Source organism: Pogonomyrmex barbatus, unplaced genomic scaffold (genome assembly GCF_055798465.1).
Source record: "Pogonomyrmex barbatus isolate J1 unplaced genomic scaffold, ASM5579846v1 scaffold15, whole genome shotgun sequence".
NCBI lineage: Eukaryota > Metazoa > Arthropoda > Insecta > Hymenoptera > Formicidae > Pogonomyrmex > Pogonomyrmex barbatus.
In genome coordinates, this window is record NW_028297111.1 from 4,767,426 (window position 1) to 4,787,540 (window position 20,115).

The 20,115-nt window shown below is 34.8% G+C and overlaps 2 protein-coding genes and 1 pseudogene across 6 annotated transcripts in view; 1 reads left to right on the plus strand and 2 right to left on the minus strand.

Moving 5' to 3' along the window:
- rho-5 (rhomboid-5) overlaps nucleotides 1–20,115 on the plus strand; it is a 473,385-nt gene that overhangs the window by 87,171 nt on the left and 366,099 nt on the right. The window contains exons 2-3 of one of the 5 annotated variants that reach the window (XM_089073458.1): nucleotides 13,452–13,554; nucleotides 13,640–13,860. The exons of 3 other annotated variants lie outside the window; for them this stretch is intronic. The gene's annotated coding sequence lies outside the window, so the exon portion shown is untranslated. The remainder of the gene's footprint in view (nucleotides 1–13,451; nucleotides 13,555–13,639; nucleotides 13,861–20,115) is intronic. One more of the 5 variants, XM_089073459.1, reaches the window with a different exon arrangement.
- On the minus strand, nucleotides 5,824–6,663 carry LOC148937288 (uncharacterized). Its single transcript, XM_089073463.1, has one exon. It carries the CDS (start codon nucleotides 6,506–6,508, stop codon nucleotides 6,005–6,007), a length of 504 nt encoding a protein of 167 aa, XP_088929589.1. The 5' UTR covers nucleotides 6,509–6,663; the 3' UTR covers nucleotides 5,824–6,004.
- LOC148937289 (uncharacterized) lies at nucleotides 8,246–11,713 on the minus strand (annotated as a pseudogene).

Consider the following 20,115-nt stretch of genomic DNA (forward strand, 5'->3'; position numbering starts at 1 on the left):
TGAAATGATTCCATCTGACACTTAATGTTTTAATTGAATCGTCTTTGTGTAACTCCAAAACAGCCTTATCCGTCCTGGAATATCTTACAGTAATTTTTTCACTGTTAGAGATTTTCTAAGAAGAAATCCGCTTTTCATTACTACTACTTGATCACGAATTATTCTTACTTCTTCCAGAGAATTAAAACCTGTTAGAAAATCATCGATATAGAAATCCTTTTTTGCTATCATCACGTCTATTAATCTGACTTCATGTCAGTCAATTGATAAATGACTTTCGTAGCTAAAAATGAGGCCGAGGCTGTTCCTCGGCCTCATTTTAATATAGATAGATTAAGGTTAATAATTCGTAAGTTTTGACATCTTCTGTTGGGTCCTCTTGCCACACGATGCGCTGCAAAGGCGTTTATTCTTCCAATAATAGTACTTGCCATACATTTTAGTGATGATACATTTTAGTTACGTCTGTTGTCATATTTGAAACTTCTAAACCAAAATAATATCGAGATTAGGTCCTGCTGCAAAACTGGATCTACCATTAAGGCATCATTTAAGGAAATGCCGCTGCTAGATTTACTCGATGCGTCAAACATCCCTTAATTTCGTGATGAAGCTATTCTGCTTTAAAACGCAATGATGTGATAAATAATATTGCGACTAGATATTCCAGCTTGGATCATCTTGCGATATCTCTTGCGTATGTTTCAATTCTAAATATTCTTGCATGAACTTTACATACTCATCTTTCAATTGCGGCTGTTTACAAAATTTCTCGATATTATTAAATCGAAGGAATGCTAATTCATGTGAATCTCCAAACTTTTGAAGTTTTTGAAGATTTTTTTCTTTTATTGGTAAGGATACGATAAAGCATCCCTCTTGGTCGCGCTTATACGTGCGCTCAAAGTATGCTTCGCACGCTCGTTCCTTCGCAAATTTAGTGCCTTGCCTATCGATGTGATCGATTTGCCGAAACCCGATGAGACTTTCGTTTACTCTTTCGTTAACTCTCCATTAATAGCCAGATTACAAATAGTACTTTGTTGTTCGTGATCGCTGGCAATCAATTGACCGAATGCTATCTAACCGAGCAGTCTTCTGTCAAGTTGACTGTGTCTTTGATATCTTGATCCTGCCGATGAGTCAAAAAATATTTCAGCACTCAGCAGCAAATCCACTTTCAACGAATCATAAAATTCTGGATCTGTCAACAAAATGCCTTCTGGAATTTGCAAATCATTCACGCTAATTTGCTATTGCCTACGTGATGCGGCCTACAACCAAACAATCGAGGTTGGCCTTAAATTTATTGATTCTGGATTGTATTATTAGCTTGACTCTTTTGCTAACTTGAGTGAAAGCTTCTCCTAATCCACAGATATATTCGCAGAAAATTGCTTAAATGCTAATCTTCTAGCACAATCTTCGGTGATAAAACAAGATTGCGAATCGCTGTCCACTAATGCTCTGCATATTATGTCCCTGTCATCAACATCTTTAACCTTGACTAGCGCAAGGAGAACTTGTTTGTCACGTTTAAGTGATGCATAGTTTGCACTGGTTGCTACCACGTTTTCCTATTCTGTCGAAGCAACCTTCCTTCTCATCCTTAGGATTCTTGGTAATTTGTTTCAAATGAAGCAATGTGCTGTGCCGCTTATCATACTTGCGGCATTGCTTATCACACTTGCATGTTCCAAAGCTGCATTGTTTGGCTTGATGCGAGACGGTCTTTAAACAATTTAAACACAACTTTTGTGCTCTGGCCTCCTTAATTATTTCGTTGACATCTAGCTGCAAATAATCGCACTTGTATATAGCGTGATTGTCCTTCTCACAATACGCGCATTTATTATTCGCCACAGTCACATTCGCTGTAATACCTTTATTTTGGCTGCCTCTTTCTAGATCCAGCCGGATCGTGCGAGTTGATACCTCTAGAGCTTTGCATTATTGCGCGATAAAATCAGTTAATTACCTGAGTGTGGGCATCTTATCGTGCTTCACCGAGAACCATGATTTGCTTGTCTTCCGATTCAGACAGCTGCTTATTAAATGAATCATTAGCTCATTCCAGTGCTCTGTGAGTCTTTTTAATGCCTTTTTAATGCGCGCAAATGTTTCAAAACATTATCCAATAGTTGCCTTAGCAGTAAATAATGTTCCTTTGTAATCGCCGGCATTTCGAATAACGCTCGGATGTGCCTTTGGATTATGGCGCTCGAATTGTCATATCTTGATCGCAGCATCTCCCATGCCTGAGCGTAATTTTCATTTGCCACTTGAGAATCGATATGACGTCTAATGCTTCATCTTTTAGCGATAAAATTAAGTACTGCATTTTTTAAATTAGAGAGAACAATTTTGATGAATCATGTGGTAACCATATTTGGAACATATTGCAAAAGGAAATCCATTCTTCAAAGGCACCTGAGAATTTTGATATGTTGGCAATTTTAATTGATCGTTGGCATTACTGCCATGCATGAATAGCGTTACCTCCCTTAATGACGTGCGTTTGATTTGAACCAGCATCCTGCTATATGTAACTTGGTTTCGATCAGTTCCTCGAGTTGCGATGCAATATTGAAATATTTTTCCTCGAACAAACGTCTTCTCTTCTCGTCGCTCTTCTTCATGTCGCGATACGTCATCTCTATTTCCTTGACTGCCGATTGGATATATTCACCATTGAATATATCGCAAGTTTTGTTAAATTTATGCAGCCTCTGGCGGAGTTCAATTAATGCAATATTGTGCAGCTCTGCTCTTTGCAAATATGTAGCAGCTCTCGTATACTGTGCTTTAACCTGCGATTTTCTCAACTTTAACATTTTCAACGGAATAGAGCTTTCATCATCCGAATCTGTCATCGTGTGGGTAATATTTAACTTATACTAAAAACAAGAAGTTAGAAATCTAATATCGATAAGTTAGAATTCATTATCAATTATTGGTTGGGGCAATATCGACACTGCCGCCGTCAGTGTCACTCTTAGTTTACTTCTTGCGAGCTATTGTTCGAACCAAAATGGCGGATCTTTGAAAAATGAGACCTGACAAAGCGCAAAATGCGATTAATTGTGTGAATTTGTATCAATGGCTGCCGCTCGGCGACCATAAGTTGCTTATCCGTCGGTGATCTGAATATGACACCAATTTAGCGCAATTTTCTGAGAATACAAACTCGATATCTTACAGGAAGAGCATGAAAATGTTCCCCTCTGATTTTGATGAGCTTTGACTATGTTATATTCTAGACCAAAATAAGGGACACATATTTTTTTATACGTGCCCGTTTTAAGGGTAAAACAATCCCTTGAAAAAAATCCATTTTTTTTTCGAGGCAAATATTGCCGAAACTATAATATAAGAGCTACAAAAAAATGTTTCGGATAAAAGTTGAATAGTTGCAGCAGTACTTTATAAATAAGTAATGTAAAAAAAATTTACAAGAAATTTGTTTAAACAAATTCTCCATCACTTTATATTTTTTTTGAAAATCTTTATTTTTTTGTAATCAAATTAAAGATTATTTTAATACGAATCCATATATGGTAAAGTTATTTTCCGACTTATCATTTTTGAGAAATAATTATAATGTCTATGTCTACTCTCTGCATGCTCTCTGTGCTCATTCATGCGTTCTTTCACGGATCTCATATAACGTTGGTTGCGTGAAAGAATGTTGATTAACAATTCGATTTAACAATACAATATTTATTTATTTATTCATTTATTTACTTATTTATTTATTTACTTATTACAATGGGAGAGTATTTATTTCTATTTTAATCAAAGATTTTAATCAAATATTTTTTTAGATTTTCTTATATATATATATATATATATATATATATATATATATATATATATATATATATATATTAAGTATTTCAAATTACATAGAGTTACATTTCATTTAAGTATTTTAAATTACATTGTTGTTTCATATCTTCTCATGATTATAATTTCCTTTGTGATTAGTTTTTCTTCTTTGATATAGTTTTTAAAACAATCTGAACATCCGCTACTCTTTGAATTTTCATTAATATTTTGTTGCAAACAGAATATCTAGTTTTAATATTTTCATTCTGTTTATTGAAAATGCAGAAGTTGTGCCATGCCACAAGGGGCATGTATTTATATTTCTCAGAATTGGTCTTTGTTGAGTCAAAACATTCTTCGCAAATTCTTTTTCTTGGTGTTGAACTTTGATAAAATATATAGCTTACTGGATCTTCTGTTTCTATCCCTACTACACACTTTAATTCAGGATTTCCTAATAATTTTTTAAAATTCTCCATTTCTTTCTGTTGCTTTTGCATCTTAAAAAAAATTAATTACAATTATGCTTATTGTATTCATTTACTATTTTTAATTTATTTTCTTTTTTTTTTTTTATTTGATAATTTCAAGAGTTAATCTATGTACGTTCCTGTCGAAGAATGGATTAGTTGAATGTTTCTTTCATTCGACAAAGCTCCTCGCCGAAGAGGGGTGACAAATTAGTACAATATAATAAATATTGAAACAAAAAGTTTTTATTGGCGCAGCGTGTAAAAACGTGGAACACTTGTATTGTTCTTATATAAAGAAAAGAAATAAAAGTATATTTGTATCTAATTCGTTCTGATTACAAAGATATGGTCACACACTAATTTCAAATCAAAGTAACAATAATTATAAAGAAAAAAATAAATGGCAAACGTGACCGTATGAGAACACAAAAAAAGGAGGGTAAAGAACTAGAGAGCGCAACAACTTAAAAACACAAGTAGCGAATCCACCAATGGCAAGTATAAGGGGCGACCTCTTATTGACGGAGATGGTTATCGGTAGAGATGTATGAGCGGGAAATTAAAATCCCAACAGTTTTGTAGCAACAATAACAATAATAATAATAAATAATAACAATAATAATATAGTTATAGTGAGTTCTAGTAAACCCGATTTAATAATTTTGGCAATATACCAAAGTATATATGAGAAACTTTTGACAATAAAAAACGAGTTATGAATGAAAAATTATTATTTTTATTAATAGTATAACAGTTAATTATGTAGTGGTTAATGTCGGGCGCGTCAAATTTTTGTACGTTGTTTTTTTTTACACAGATTTTTTTTATATTTTATTTTTATATAAATACAAGTAAAATAATTCAATAAAATTTTTTGGCAATTATAAAGTGACATTAATTTTGGATTGATAACATCTTTTTTATCTTTGCAAAATTTTTTTTCTGTTTTATAGAATTAAAAGTTTGGGCCATTTTTTTATATCATGTTTCTTGTAGAAATAATTACGTAATTTTGTAATATAATATTTGGATCTTTAGTGCAAAGATATGTACTTGAGTTTTCATACACACTGCGCGTACACTTGACGACTCTCTTTACTTTTTTAAAAAAGTAAGTTATAAAAAGTAAGTTTGTTGTGATATTATTTATTTTGTTGTGTTAAGCATTTTATAAATTATATATATATATATATATATATATATATATACTTATATTTTTTGCCACATGATTATACGAGGGTCGTTCGATAAGTCAGGTAAAAAAGCAATAAAATCACCTATTTTCGGGAAAATTCTTTTTCACTTTTCGATGTAGTCTCCTTGGAGTTCTACACACTTAGTGGTGTTCCAATTTTTTGATCCCTTCGAAAAAGTAGGAAGTTTCGAGGCCTTCAAAATACGCACATCCACAACAGCGATGACTTCCTCATCGGACGAAAATTTCTTTCCCCTGAACCAGATCTTGAGATTTGGGAATAGAAAGAAGTTACAAGGAGCCAAATCAGGAGAATAGGATGGATGGGGCAGCAATTCGCAATTCTTAATTCATGCAATTTTGCCATTGCGACTGTGGAGGTGTGAGCCGGAGCATTGTCATGAAAGATAACTTTTTTGCGCGCCAATCTCGGCCGTTTCGTTTGCAGCTCTTCGTACAAACGATTCAGAAATGTAAAATAATATGCTCCTGTGACTGTTTGATCCTTTTATAAGTAATCAATGAAGATAATTTCCTTGGGAATCCCAAAAACAGTGGCCATTATCTTCCCGGCCGACAAAACAGTCTTCGCCTTCTTCGGCGCACATTCACCAGGCGCTGTCCATTGCTTCGACTGTTTAGACTCGGGTGTATAGTGATGGATGCAAGTCTCGTCTACGGTCAAGAATCGACGCCAAAAGTTTTGTGGATCGCGCTTAAGCATCGACAAACACTGCTGCGAAATGTTTTTTCGCATGCGTTTTTGATCGATGTTCAGCAATCTCGGCATCCATCGTGCATAAAGCTTTTTCATTTCTAATTCTTTGTGCAGGATATTATGCATCCTATCTACTAAGATGCTTACAATCTCAGCTATGTCACGCACCTTCATTCGGCGATCTTCCATGACGACACGATGGATTTTTTCAATCATTTCTGGCAATAATGACTTTAATTGAACGTCCGGGGCGCGCTTTATCTTTGGTTGATGTCTGGCCTCTTTTGAATTCATTAATCCAAAAATAAACGGTCTCCAACGCTGGTGCAGAGTCCCCGTGAACTTTGTCCAATTTTTTAATTTGCGCAGCCGTCCACTTTAAATAAAAATGTTTAATCACTGCACGGAATTCGTCTTTCTCCATTTTTACGAACTGCTGTCATGCTCACTTCCAGTGTCTGCCACATGTAAAGTAAGCGTTGCTTTTGGTTGAAATTTAATATGAGGCAGTTTGAATAGTGTTACTTCCTAGCCATATACTACACAGTTCATTGTGGTGCTATCTCGCAAAAATTTACCTGACTTATTGAATGATCTCTCGTAATATGATGATATATCTTGTATATACAACTGTAAAAATAAAAAGGATGCAAAGATATGAATCTTGAGTTTTATTTTCATTTTTTTAAGAAGATATAATTTGCGTCAGTAACTGAAAAACTTTGTTTCCATTAAAAAGTAACACTTTTATAAAATAATCTTTCACATAGCCGCTGCGCGTACACTTGGCGACTTTTTTACTTTTTATAAAAAGTAAGTTTGTTGTGATCATTTATTTTGTTGTGTTAAGTATTTTATAAATAATATTTATATTTCCATGATAAATGTTTACATTAGAGGACACAGCTCCGATGACTTTGATCTTGATATACGAGGGTAGTCTGAAAAGTTTTCAGCCTTAACATGAAGATGACGTTACTCGTCAAAACCATTCTAATACTACAATAGTATATGCTTTGAAAGACTTTTGTGAAAATTTCAGTCATTTTGGACGCTCAGTTGTTGTTTGACAGTCGTTTGTGTCAGTCGATGTTTTTGTAAAAATGGAAAAAATTGAATATCGTGCCGCGATTAAATTCTTACATTTGAAAGGCAATACGCCTGCGCAAATTAAAATCGAGTTGGACGCTGTTTACGGGGAATCTGCCCCATCATTTGCCATTGTAAAAAGATGAGCAGCTGAATTTAAACGTGGTCGTACCAGGCTTGGCTGATGATGAGCGTTCGGGACGGCCAAAAACTGCGACCACCGCTGATAACATCGAAAATGTTCACTAAATGATACTGGACGATCGTCGAATCAAGGTTAGAGAGATAGGAGAGGCTATGGACATATCGAAAGAACGCGTTTGTCATATATTGACTGAAGAATTGGATATGCGCAAGCTATCCGCGCGTTGAGTGCCGCGCTTGCTCATTTTGGACCAAAAACGAATTCGAATGAACATTTCCAAGGCCCTGTTGGAGCGGTTCAAACGAAACGAATCAGATTTTTTGCGTCGATTCATAATTGTAGATGAAACTTGGATCCACCACTACACTCCAGAAACAAAAGAACAGTCAAAAGAATAGTCAAAGAACAGTGGACTGCAAAGGGTGAACCTGCTCCGAAAAAGGTGAAGACGGTTCCATCAGCTGGGAAGGTAATGGCGACTGTTTTTTGGAATAGTCACGGAATTGTGTGTATCGACTATCTTGAAAAAGGTAAAACAATAACGGGAGCGTATTACGCATCATTGCTTGATAAGCTGAAGGCAGAAATTGCAAAAAAACGGCCGTATTTGAAGAAGAAGAAAGTGCTGTTCCATCAAGACAACGCACCTGCTCACACTTCGGCGGTCGTCATGGCCAAAATTCACGAACTGCACTTCGAATTGGTTGACCACCCACCGTATACATCAGATCTGATCTCACTTTTTCCTGTTTCCTAAGCTTAAAGTTTCGCTTGGAGGAGATTTTCATCGAACGAGGAGGTCATCGCATACGTAAACGCCTATTTTGCGGAGCAAGACATCAACTACTATTTGGAGAGTTTAAAGAGATTAGAGTATCGATGGGAAAAGCGTATCGACTTAAAAGGAGATTATGTTGAAAAATAAAACTATATTTGACCGAAAAAATACTTGTTTCTATGTTAGGCTCAAAACTTTTCAGACTACCCTCATATGTTAAAGAAATGAGGGTATGAAAAGTAAGTTGGTTGTGATATCATTTATTTTGTTGTGTTAAAATTTTATAAATAATATATATATATTTCCATGATAAATCTTTACATTAAGGGACATAGCTCCGATGACCTTGACCTTGATATATGTTATTAGTTAGAGATGATGGTACTGATCTTCTCTTTCTTATAACTTGGCAGTCTCGTATAGTTTTTGAGATATATTTATATAAATGTTAAAATAAATTTTTACATTAAGGGATATAGCTCCGATAATCTTGACCCGGACATATATTGTCAAGAATACTCTCTTGAATAATAATCAAAAGGTTTAACCAGTAGTTAATATTTATTAAAAAGTTACATACAGAAAAATTTGAAAAATACGTTAATTTTTATCAGTGTATCAACATATAGATTTGAACATATAGAATTGAAAATTCGTGCAGAAAATTGTAAACCCATATGGAACCTCACTTTACATTGAAGTGTATGCTTGGAGACAGTATGTTCCGTCCCCTAACTTCTACGGAGGAGCTCCACTATTAAAAAATCTAATCTAATCTGTATCACAGATCAATTAAATAATTTAGCAATTTATCTTTATCATCGATAACGCTGAAAAATTCGTGAAGACGTATGTTGACGATACAAACGACGTACGACTAATACCTAATAAATAAACTGAAAGATACTACCAAAATATAAATACTACTTTGAAATAACATATATATGTATGTATGTACTCTATTCATCATATACAAGATGTCATATGAACAGAATAATAACATTTCAAAATTAAACTTTATGTAAGTGTATTTTGAAAACTAAACGAGACCGCCGATTAATTTATAAGGAAAAGTTGATCAGTGCCTTCACCTCTATAACAAGCTCAAGTTATCGGAGCTATGTCCCCTAATGTAAAGAAATATTATTTTCAATTTTTGCCACAATTATATTATTAATATTATAACATGATGCTATATCTTGTACATACAACTATAAAAATAAAGAGTTCTCGGGTGCAAAGAATCTTACAGATATGAATCTTGAGAATAGATATATAAGGCCAGTTTTAAATCACTGTGTTAGTAAGATGTACATATATGATATATTCGTGTGTGTGTGCGCGCGCCTCCATAAGCCCCATAAGCGATTAGTGCGGGGTCCGCGGAGCAAGGGAGGGGGGAAGTGCGTCACTAGGCGCGGGATCTGCGGGGCAAGGAGGGGGAATATGGCGCGGGATCTGCGATTCGTGGAATCCTCGACATGACGTCACACGGTGCGGGGTTCGCCACCCGTCACTTGCCGTCGCTGCCGCCACCGCCACCGCTAATGCTGAATTAAAAGGAAGAATGGAGAACAAACCGAATAATATTTATCGTAATATACATTTATTGGTCATGTAATGTATAGTGTACAATATTATCTATAGCGTATGCCAATAATTCACATAATTCACAATCTATAATCGAAGTTTTGTTCTTAATTTTATGGTTGATGTTATTTATTTTTTTATATAAAATGTTTTCTATATAAAATGTAAGAAATATTATAAAATATTATAAAATATTAGTAACTTAAATAGTAACTTAAATTTAATTGTCTTCGTTTTGTAATGTATCTATTTCATCTAACCAATAATATTTTTCATTATTAACTATAAACTCTTTAATATACTCGCGACAATCTGAAGCTATATTATATTCCATTAAAAGTTTATGACAAATATAACATTTTCTTCTTAGTTCATAATTTTCTGGCACTACTTTACATAATATGTGCCAGTTTCTTATTGCTATTCGGAAAAGATTAAAATCTTGCACTTCTGCATGAAAGTAATCCTCGCATATCCTTCGAAAAGGAGCATTACTTTCTCTGTAAATCATATTGTTAGGATTTATAACCTTCACGCATGTTCCCAGCAGAAGTGGTTCATAAGTTTCTGGATACTTCTCTGGGATGACTCCGTCTACCGGATTCACGTTTACACTTTCTTGGCTCGTTGGCGGTTTCATCTTTTGATTTTATTTTACAATTAATATTATATCTTATTTAATTCACTTAAATTTTTTCTTTTACAATATTTACCTTAAGTTACTCGCACGCACTTAATATTCAATCAGTCGAACTTACTCGCATTTAATACTTAATGAATTGAGCTTCGAGTCTGAACGTCTACTGACAGTTGAGGATGACACTTCCTTCGTCCTGATACATAATACGCTTTGCATATCTTTTAGAAACACGGGTTGACATCGCGAGATAAACTTGATAAACTTTTATGTTAATGTCTTCTTTTACACTACTTTCAACGTCAATCGAACTGCCATAAATATTGTACCATAAATACAAAATATACGATTCAAGCGGCCTATTTTGGATTATATTTATCTGATTATTTGATAATATTGATAATAATTAATATCAATATTATTGTTATGATAATAATAATAATAATAATAATAATAATAATAATAATAATATCGTAAAAATGGTGGAGAAGAGAAAAATAATTTAATAAATTAATATATTTTCTTCATTATTTATTTTTATATTTTATTAAAAAATTTTAAATTTAAAAAAATAATATTTTTCAATATACACATTTTATTTAATGCGTAGTGTACAATATTATTTATAGCGTAAGATATTAATTCGCACTCTATAGATGAATTTTTATCAAAATGTTGCGCACAACTTGCATTGTATTTATCGATGATATAATTTTGATGTAAAAAGATTACAAATTGTTTAAATTTTTCATTTATGCCATGTATATTTTGACATAATCAGATATATGAATGTTTGATGCAATGTTCCAATTCAAATAGAAAGAGTACGGTTGATGGCTTCATGTACAAGCAAGTATCGTGTAATTTCAGTTTTACAATATTATTTTTATACATTTTAACAAGTTTTATAACCGTGAATTGTTAATGATGAAACCGCAGTTGATTGCACGAGTCGCTCGATATCCGCACGTCTTTCAATGAATATCTTCCATATTGCGTGGGGCAATATTATATCTGATTACTTTGATTATTACCAAGAATCAATTCCACATGGGATATTGGTCCCACGTTGATTTCAAAATCTAAATATTTATATGCTGTAGATGTTAATGCAAATCTGCTCCCCAAAATATGAGCTGTATAATGGTAATGAATTTTGAGAAGACATACTATAAGAAAAAAAGATTACAAGTGAGCTGTAGGAAAATTGTCTTGAAATTTTTATGGAGAATGAAACTTACCGTTGGTTATACGCTTCATCCTGATGAATTGGAACGCAATATTTCATATTCTCATACTTTTTTTTTCTTGAAATTTTGTAGTAGTAATAACTGTTCGTCTTTTCACAGAGTGACTAATATGCGATTAAAGCTCAACGAATACTGTAGTAACATTCAGAGTTCTTATATAATTATATTTCCCCACCAATTTTTTTCTGTGAAAAAATAATGTGCTATCGATATCAATTTCAATGTTATGTTCGAAACATGGAATTTATTTTATCATAATAGATATACTAATTTTTACTGTAAGATAGCATTAAACCCTACTATGAATCATGTAAAAACAATTTTTAATGTAGGGTAGCATTAGACCCTACTATGAATTATATAAAAAATATGAGTTAAAAAGGTATACGATTATCTGCTGAAATCCTGATAAACATAAAAGCCAAATGTTTTATTTTTTTTTTTCGTACAAAATAATGCGTTATCGATGCCCATTCCGATGTTATTTTTTTCTTAAAAACGGGATTTACGTCTTTACGGATATGATAGTTCTTAATGTAGGGCACCAGATCGTATTATGAATCATATATAAATAAGTGAAATATTTCCAAATCTTCGCGTTTGAAAGCATTCAATTGTCAATATGCATTCATCCATGGTAAATATTGTTCGGAATGCCGAGGCCCATTGTTTCAAATAATACTGTGTAATATGTATCCTATTTGCACAAAGTGAACTTTTGTGAAAGACATATATGAAGAATAAAACAATAAAATATGATATTTCTCAGAATATTTAGTGATTGTAAAAAAGAACGTAGTAGGAGCAAACGGAGCGTGATTTGATAGAACAATCCACTCGACTGAATACTTCGGAAGACGTGGGAACAGCACTGTGATGAGTTCATCGCTAGATGAACATAGCCGAATTAAACATCCGCGATTATCAATCGGTGTGAGACAATCGTATGTATCGCGCAATCGAAAATTTGAAAGATTCGTTGTGCGGAAGATTCATGCATGCGGGCCGGATATAGTGTAGGATTTCGATGCGTGAGATAGATACGGTTTTCAAAAGTCGTATACTGACAAGCGTGATAATCAATTCCAAGCATATTGAACATCATCAGTTTCTCGAGGATGCACGAAAAATTGTACTTGAGCGTACACCAAGTGTCATACGGAAGCATGAGAATGTCAAAATAAATGCTATATTTAACGGCGAATTTATCGCGGGTGATAAACGCGCTACTAAAAGTATCGCTACAAGAAACTGTCGGTGTTCTGATTCGCAAGAATGGTACCAATTACATATTATCGAGCGTATCATTGTATCGCTTGAGGAATTTCAGGAACATAATAGCAGGTGGGCTTTGTCGCGTATATTAAATTTAATTGTAAATGTGAACAAATATAATCCCATGCATGCAGGACGCAACGTTGAACTACCGCGAGAAATTAAGATGAAGAGAGCGACGGTTAACATGCAATCTATGAACAATGCATGTTTCGCGTGGCCAGTGGTCGCGTGGCCGCTCTACATCTCGCAAAAACAAATACAAATCGAGTATCCTCATATCTTCCATATTCAACAATGTTGAATCTTAAAGTTATTAAGTTCTCGATGACTTTAAATCAAATAAAAAAGTTTGAGAACCTCGACATCTCAGTTAACGTATATTCGAGAAAAAGAAGAAGGAACTCTTAATTCTTCCAATACGGCTCACTGACCAAAAGATGGACAAACACGTAAATTTGTTATATCTACAGGACGATGACAACGAGGAGCATTTCGTGAGGATAAAAAATCTGTCTCGCCTCGCCTGAACTCTCAACTCAGCAAAAAAGAACATAAGAAATTATTTTACGATCGGCACGTATTTCATTATTTTCAAAATAATGAAATTCTTTTTCATAAGAATTATAAATTAATTTATAATTAATTTTTTCTTTTGCAGATGGTTGCTATTTCAGTTCAAATGAAAAGTTAGAGGCTCACATTGCAGATTGTCGAAATATTAACGAGTGTGCTGTCATCAGGTATCGAGCGACGACGACAAGTGGCTAAATTTCAAAAATTATTGTAGGAAGAAACGAATGCTATTTATTGTTTACACCGGTCTGGAATGCGTTCTAGAGAAGAAGAAGGAGAAGGAAGAGGAAGAGGAGAAGGAAAAAGGCGAGTTACACATACAACATCATCAAGTGTTTAATATAAGATATTACATACACTGTTTGTACGACGAATCAGTGTATCGATTTCATTACGATAATGATTGTGTTGCATGGTTCGCCGAGGAACTTAGAAGTTTAGTGCATAATGTAAAATCTATTTTATCCGCTAACATACCCATGATAGATTTCACGCGAGAGGACTGGAAAAAGTTTGATAGCGCCACGCATTGTCACATATGTGAAAAACCGTTTGCGCTAAGCGACATGCGAATACGTGATTATTGTCATTTGACTGGGCGATTCAGAGGTCCTGCGCATTCAAATTGTAATTTAAATTATAAAGATTCGCATTGCATTCCCGTAGTTTTCCATAATTTATCTGGCTATGACGCACATTTTATCGTCAAGAAAATAGCTACAGTATATGAAGGACATATAAATCTGCTCCCAATAACCAAAGAAAAATACATTTCTTTTATAAAATATATCAATGATATTAAAGATGATTGGAAAAAACACATAAAGTTGCGATTTATTGACTCATATAAATTTCTCAGTAAGCAATCTTGACAAATTGGCATCTTTTCTCAGTAAGGATAAGCTACGGATAATGCAGCGCGAATATTGTAATTTATCTACAGAAAATTTTAATTTATTGATACGAAAAGGCGTCTTTCCATACGAATACATTGACTGCATCGAAAAGTTGGAGGAGATCGAGTTACCGTCGCGAGAATTATTCTACAGTTACCACGACACCGTGTCCGAAAGCGATTACGTGCACGCTGTCAACGTGTGGCAGCGATTCTCCAATCGGACGCTCGGTGACTATAGCGACCTGTATCTTAAAACTGACATCTTGTTGTTGGCCGATATTTTTGAGAATTTTCACGATAATTGTATCGCGAGTTATGGACTCGATTTCGCGTACTCTTATACTCTACCCGGTTTTACGTGGGACGCGATGCTGAAACATACGAGTATCAATTTTGAACTTCTCACCGACATCGACATGGTCATCGAACGCGGTATATGCGGAAGTCTTAGTCAATGTTTCAATAGATACGCGCAGGCTAACAATAAATACATACAATCGTACGACTTTTCGAAACAATCATCGTATCTGATGTACTTTGAACCAACTTGTATGGTTGGGCAATGTGTCAACCATTGTCCTTCGCAGATTTTCAATGGTCGATGATGTAACAAATTTTAACATTACGAATATCGCGCTAGATTCTATGACAGATTACATTCTCGAGATGGACTTGGAGTATTCCAACATCTTCACGATGTACACACTAACCTACCATTCTGTCCGACGTGCGATAAATCGCTTGGTAAACGACAGATTAAGCAACATTATACGATAGGAAGAAACGTTATGTACATACATTATCGCAACCTACAACAGTGTACTTGTCACGATCTTTGCGTAACAAAGATTCATCGCGTATTACAGTTTGTACCATGGCTTCGCGATTATATTCAGCTCAATACAAATTTTAAAACTCGAGCCAAGAATGATTTTGAAAAAAATTTATACAAATTAATGAATAACGCAGTTTTCGGCAAAACCATGAAAAATGTGCGCAACCATGTCGATGTGCGGTTTATCACTAAAATGGGAAGGAAGATCTGGCACTAAGGCAATAATCGCGAAACCAAATTTCCACAATCAAAGCACATTCTATCGCTTCTTTTCGAAGAATCTGATAGCGATAGAAATGCGCAAACTCGAGGTGATCATTTAACAAACCGATCTATGTAGGTATGTGCATCCTCGATATATCCAAGACATGTTTATATGAATTTCATTACGAGTACATGGCGCCATTGTTCCGCGAGAAATGTAAAGTTATGTACACTGACACTAATAGTCTTATCTACCACATCGCATCGAATGCGATGATGTATACGAAATTATGAAACATGACAATAGATTCGATACAAGCGATTACGCGGTCGATAATGTATATTCCACTTATCAATAAAAAAAGACCGGGTTTAATGAAAGATGAAAACAATGGTGCAATCATGACTGAATTTGTTGGGCTTAGATGTACGCCTTGTGCGTCAGCGGTAAGAAAGATGTGAAAAAAGTTAAAGGTGTTAAAAATAACGTCGTAGCCATCGATAACGTTCGATGATTACATGCGATGCCTGCGAGACAAAATTGAAATGACATGACAGCAGTCTTGTATAAAATCGAAATTTTACAAAGTGTACACTGTATCTGAAACGAAAATTGCTCTAAGTCCGTACGATAAATGATATATTGTACACGCTTCTATCGACACACTGCCATGAGAATATTATAAAATACATATTATAAATAAAAAACTCATTTTATATATACTTTTTAATCGTACTTTTAATAATAATTTAAAGAAATTTTATAATAAAATATTTTTGTAATAAGATATTTTATAATAAACTTATTTTCATTTCTTATAATACATTATCCTCATGTATCCAAGAATTATGTGAATTGTCAAATCCTATTTTACATAAACCTTATCCTCACTTTTGCGCAATACTTTTTCTACAAGATATACATTAAGATTAACGACACGATGCAACTTGTACTCATAGAATCCTCCGGCAGGTTTTTCATTGTAATCTTCCAGTAAATACGTCACGGGATTAGTTTTTTGCACTTTGATTTTAAATATCTCCATGGTTCAATTTGGTGTGTAACCTTTCTCGAAGATCTTGAATTTACTAACGCGTACCGAGTAACCGCCCACTTTGAATTGCGCAGGTGCAGCAATCTTTACGCGACTGTATACAATGATTAAGAACTTGTCAGCGATCGCGTGGGTAACGTCAATGGATCGCATATCGATAGTTCGATGTTTTCGTGCGTTGTACTCTGACACGAGACGTGATAACAAATCAATCTATTTATAGCTTCCGTTGAGTGTAAATTGCTTCCACAAGTCGTTCTTCAACGTACGATTAAATCGTTATATCGTTATATTGTTTATCATTCGACCATCGACGCCTTCATTATGGAATACGTAGAATAATGATTAATGTTATATTTCTTCAAGAATTTTTGCACATTTGCGTTGTAAAATTCTTTTCCCATGTCAGTTTGCAAATTTTTCGGATAGCTTTCATCATTTCGAATTATCTTTGCGATCGCTCGAGCCATTTCATCTCCACTCCCCCACGCCGTACCGCTCAAAACCATATTTGCTCAGAACGTCAACGACTGTGAGAATGTAGTGTAGTTTAACCTTTATTGAATCGTGTAGGACGCATCTTAACTACATCCGCCTGTTACAAGTCATCGTAAACAATCACGTGTCTTCGTGGAAAATTTTTTCTCGTCGGAGCATGCAGTTCCTCTACCAACCGTCGCTTCTCGGAGCTTTTTTTCTTAGACATGTTTGATTACAATGTACGATACGCAAATGATGTAAAATGTATTATACATATTTATTTACTTGTGTACTCTCAATGAGATGAGTAATCATCATTTGTTGAAACTCGTTTTAGCGTAGCTTGCACATTATTTTGGAGCTCCGCAATCTTCTTCTCGATTTCATCCTGTAGATCTTTTAAAATTTGCATGCTTTGCTGCGTATCGTTTGTTGACAACATCATCATCATCTACTGACAGAGCTACACGTCGAATCTTGCACTTTGCGTCAAAGTCGGTGGCAACCATGCAAAGAGCGTTATCACGCACAAAATTTCTGACTAATCCGACCCATTGGTAGTATGGTTCTGCCCCACTTTTTTCGAGCGATATTTCAAACTTGTTGATCGACATTTCGACGTTGACTAAATGACTCGTATCGCGCAGTTTAATTTATAAGACCGGCTTCGCAAAGTTTCTCAATTATCGATAGAATCTCGTTATTATGAACGTTGTTGCCCGCTCGACAAGAAGTATCGAGCAATCGAAGGTGATCCACTAGTTCGTTGGGATTGTCCTAATGAATAGTTGATCATGTTATCAGTTAATCTTACGCTGAGTGATATTGCCCACGCCTGCACCTTTTTTTTAGCGGCAGTTTTATACACAGATACAAGTGGATCGATGATGTACTTGTATCCCTTGTTACCCATGATGAGATTATGAGCGCTGTGGCCACGTCTATGAGCATTCGTTGTTAACAGTATATTCTTATACGTTTGTTTATCATTTTCGGTAAAAACTGCATCATCGGGAAGTCTCTTAAAGATCAATTCGTATAAGCCTGGTGTACCAGTGTATCTCACATTGTCTATAATGATGGAGTCATTTTTGTCGACGTCGAATTGTTTGTCGCCGAGCATCCGTTTTTATCGAGATACTGTCGATATGCGATCAAATTTATTGTTTTTTCCGTTATCATCAAGGAGAGTGCTTACGTATTTTTGCCCCAATGGTTCCAACTGACTAAGTAGTGCTTCTCGACCTTATTGCGTTTGCAGAGTCTGTCTGGCGGAAGTTTGGAGCAACGGTTCACTGTTGTCTTTTTAAAAACTTCCTTCGATACGAATGATTTTCGATGATTCTTTCGGTTTTATCAGTAATTCTATTGATGAGTCTATCGATGATTCTATAGAACTGAGCGTTGATAAACCTAACATGTTGTTTCGTACATTGCTTTTTTGGCTGTGACATTAATTTCAGCCATCCATCATCCAGCCAATATGCATCATCATCATCATCATCATCATTATTATTACTATGTTCATGTTTTTTCTTAATGATATTCTTCACAGCATTGGCTTCTTTTTTAATACTTTCTTGATATTTTTTGCTTCTTATACATTAACTTCTTTCTTAATCGGCTGAGATTCCTCGGTTCGTTCGACGATCTGTTTCAGAGGTTCGATGATAGGTTTAAAATGTTTCTCCAATGCTATATCTTCCTCTAGTTTATAGTTTTTAAAGTACGGTATTTTTTGCTTTGAATCGCTCGTTTTTGCAATCTGTTTCACAATCCTCTCATGATCCATGTTACTGTTGTTCATCTTGAAAGAAACGTTACCTAGTTAATGTATCGACAACGACTAACCATGTCACAATGTCACAATATTGTTAAATCCTTTTCTATATCGTCCATCTGTAAATGCACTGTCCTTATTTATTACTAGGAATCCATACTTTTGCTGCCAACAAGTACGACAATTCACAGAAATTCTCATATGACATGTCAGTGTTTACGTGATCGTTAAATATGTGTTTCAAGTTGGTACCATAGAATAGAATTAATAAATTTGCGTTGTTACGTATAAGATGCTTCGGTATCTTTGCGTATGTGTGACAGAGATAGAAGCAATCGACGTCGGCGTGCCGGCCCATTGCAAAGTATTCTCTTGTAACGTTTTGCTTGTCACATGCCACATCATCAAAGATAAAAATAGAATTCTGAAGCATCTCATTCGGTGGAACGACATCGCTGTTATTGGAGAATGTAAAATAATCAATTTCTTTTATCGGCGTCAATAAATTCCTCAAGTATTGATATTACGATTGTTGCAGTGATTTCGAGTATACGTTCTTGAAACATACATCATGTGGACTTTCTAGCAAACTTATCAACACGTTTGTCTTGTCACAGTTTGATGGACCATAGATATCGCATAGGTAATATATTTCCATGCATATCCTCTTCTCAGACATTAACTATATCTTGTTGTCGAAATTCGTCATTTTAATGGTTTGTAACTGCCGCACGAACCGCATATTTTCTCCACAATGCTAAAAATGTAAACAGATGATGTCGAGGAGGGACTGTCGAGGAGGGCCTATTTATAGAGACGCGTAGAGCGAAACATTTCAGTCGTAAAAAAATGTTTCTCATCGTATCGAATAACTGTGACATACACAGTTTAACCGTCGAACATTTAAAATGTATACCGAAAGTTGTTCTGTTACGAGAGTTTTATAATTGCGAGAATTTTATAATCGATTAATTGTGGAACAAGTTATCCGAGCATATGAAAGCTGATTCGGAAGTTTAACAATATCGTCGATGTTTAAAACATTATAAAACACTATTTACCTTCTCATCAAACTTATATCGACAGACCGGCATCACTGATAAAGAATTGTGGCGAATGTCAGCGAAGCGTACGATTGTGGCTTATTAAATCACATGATAAATGCACTTCCTTTTGAATTGCATATCCCAGAATATCAGTTTTGCGGTCCAGGAACGCATCTAGAAAAGCGATAGACGTGATTGAGACATTAATCCATTGGATGCGACGTGTCGCGAGCACGATATAGCTATTCGCATAACAACGATCT

Coding starts and splice junctions, on each gene's coding strand:
- LOC148937288 (XM_089073463.1), bottom strand. CDS start 6,508: ATGAATTCAAAAGAGGCCAGACATCAACCAAAGATAAAGCGCGCCCCG.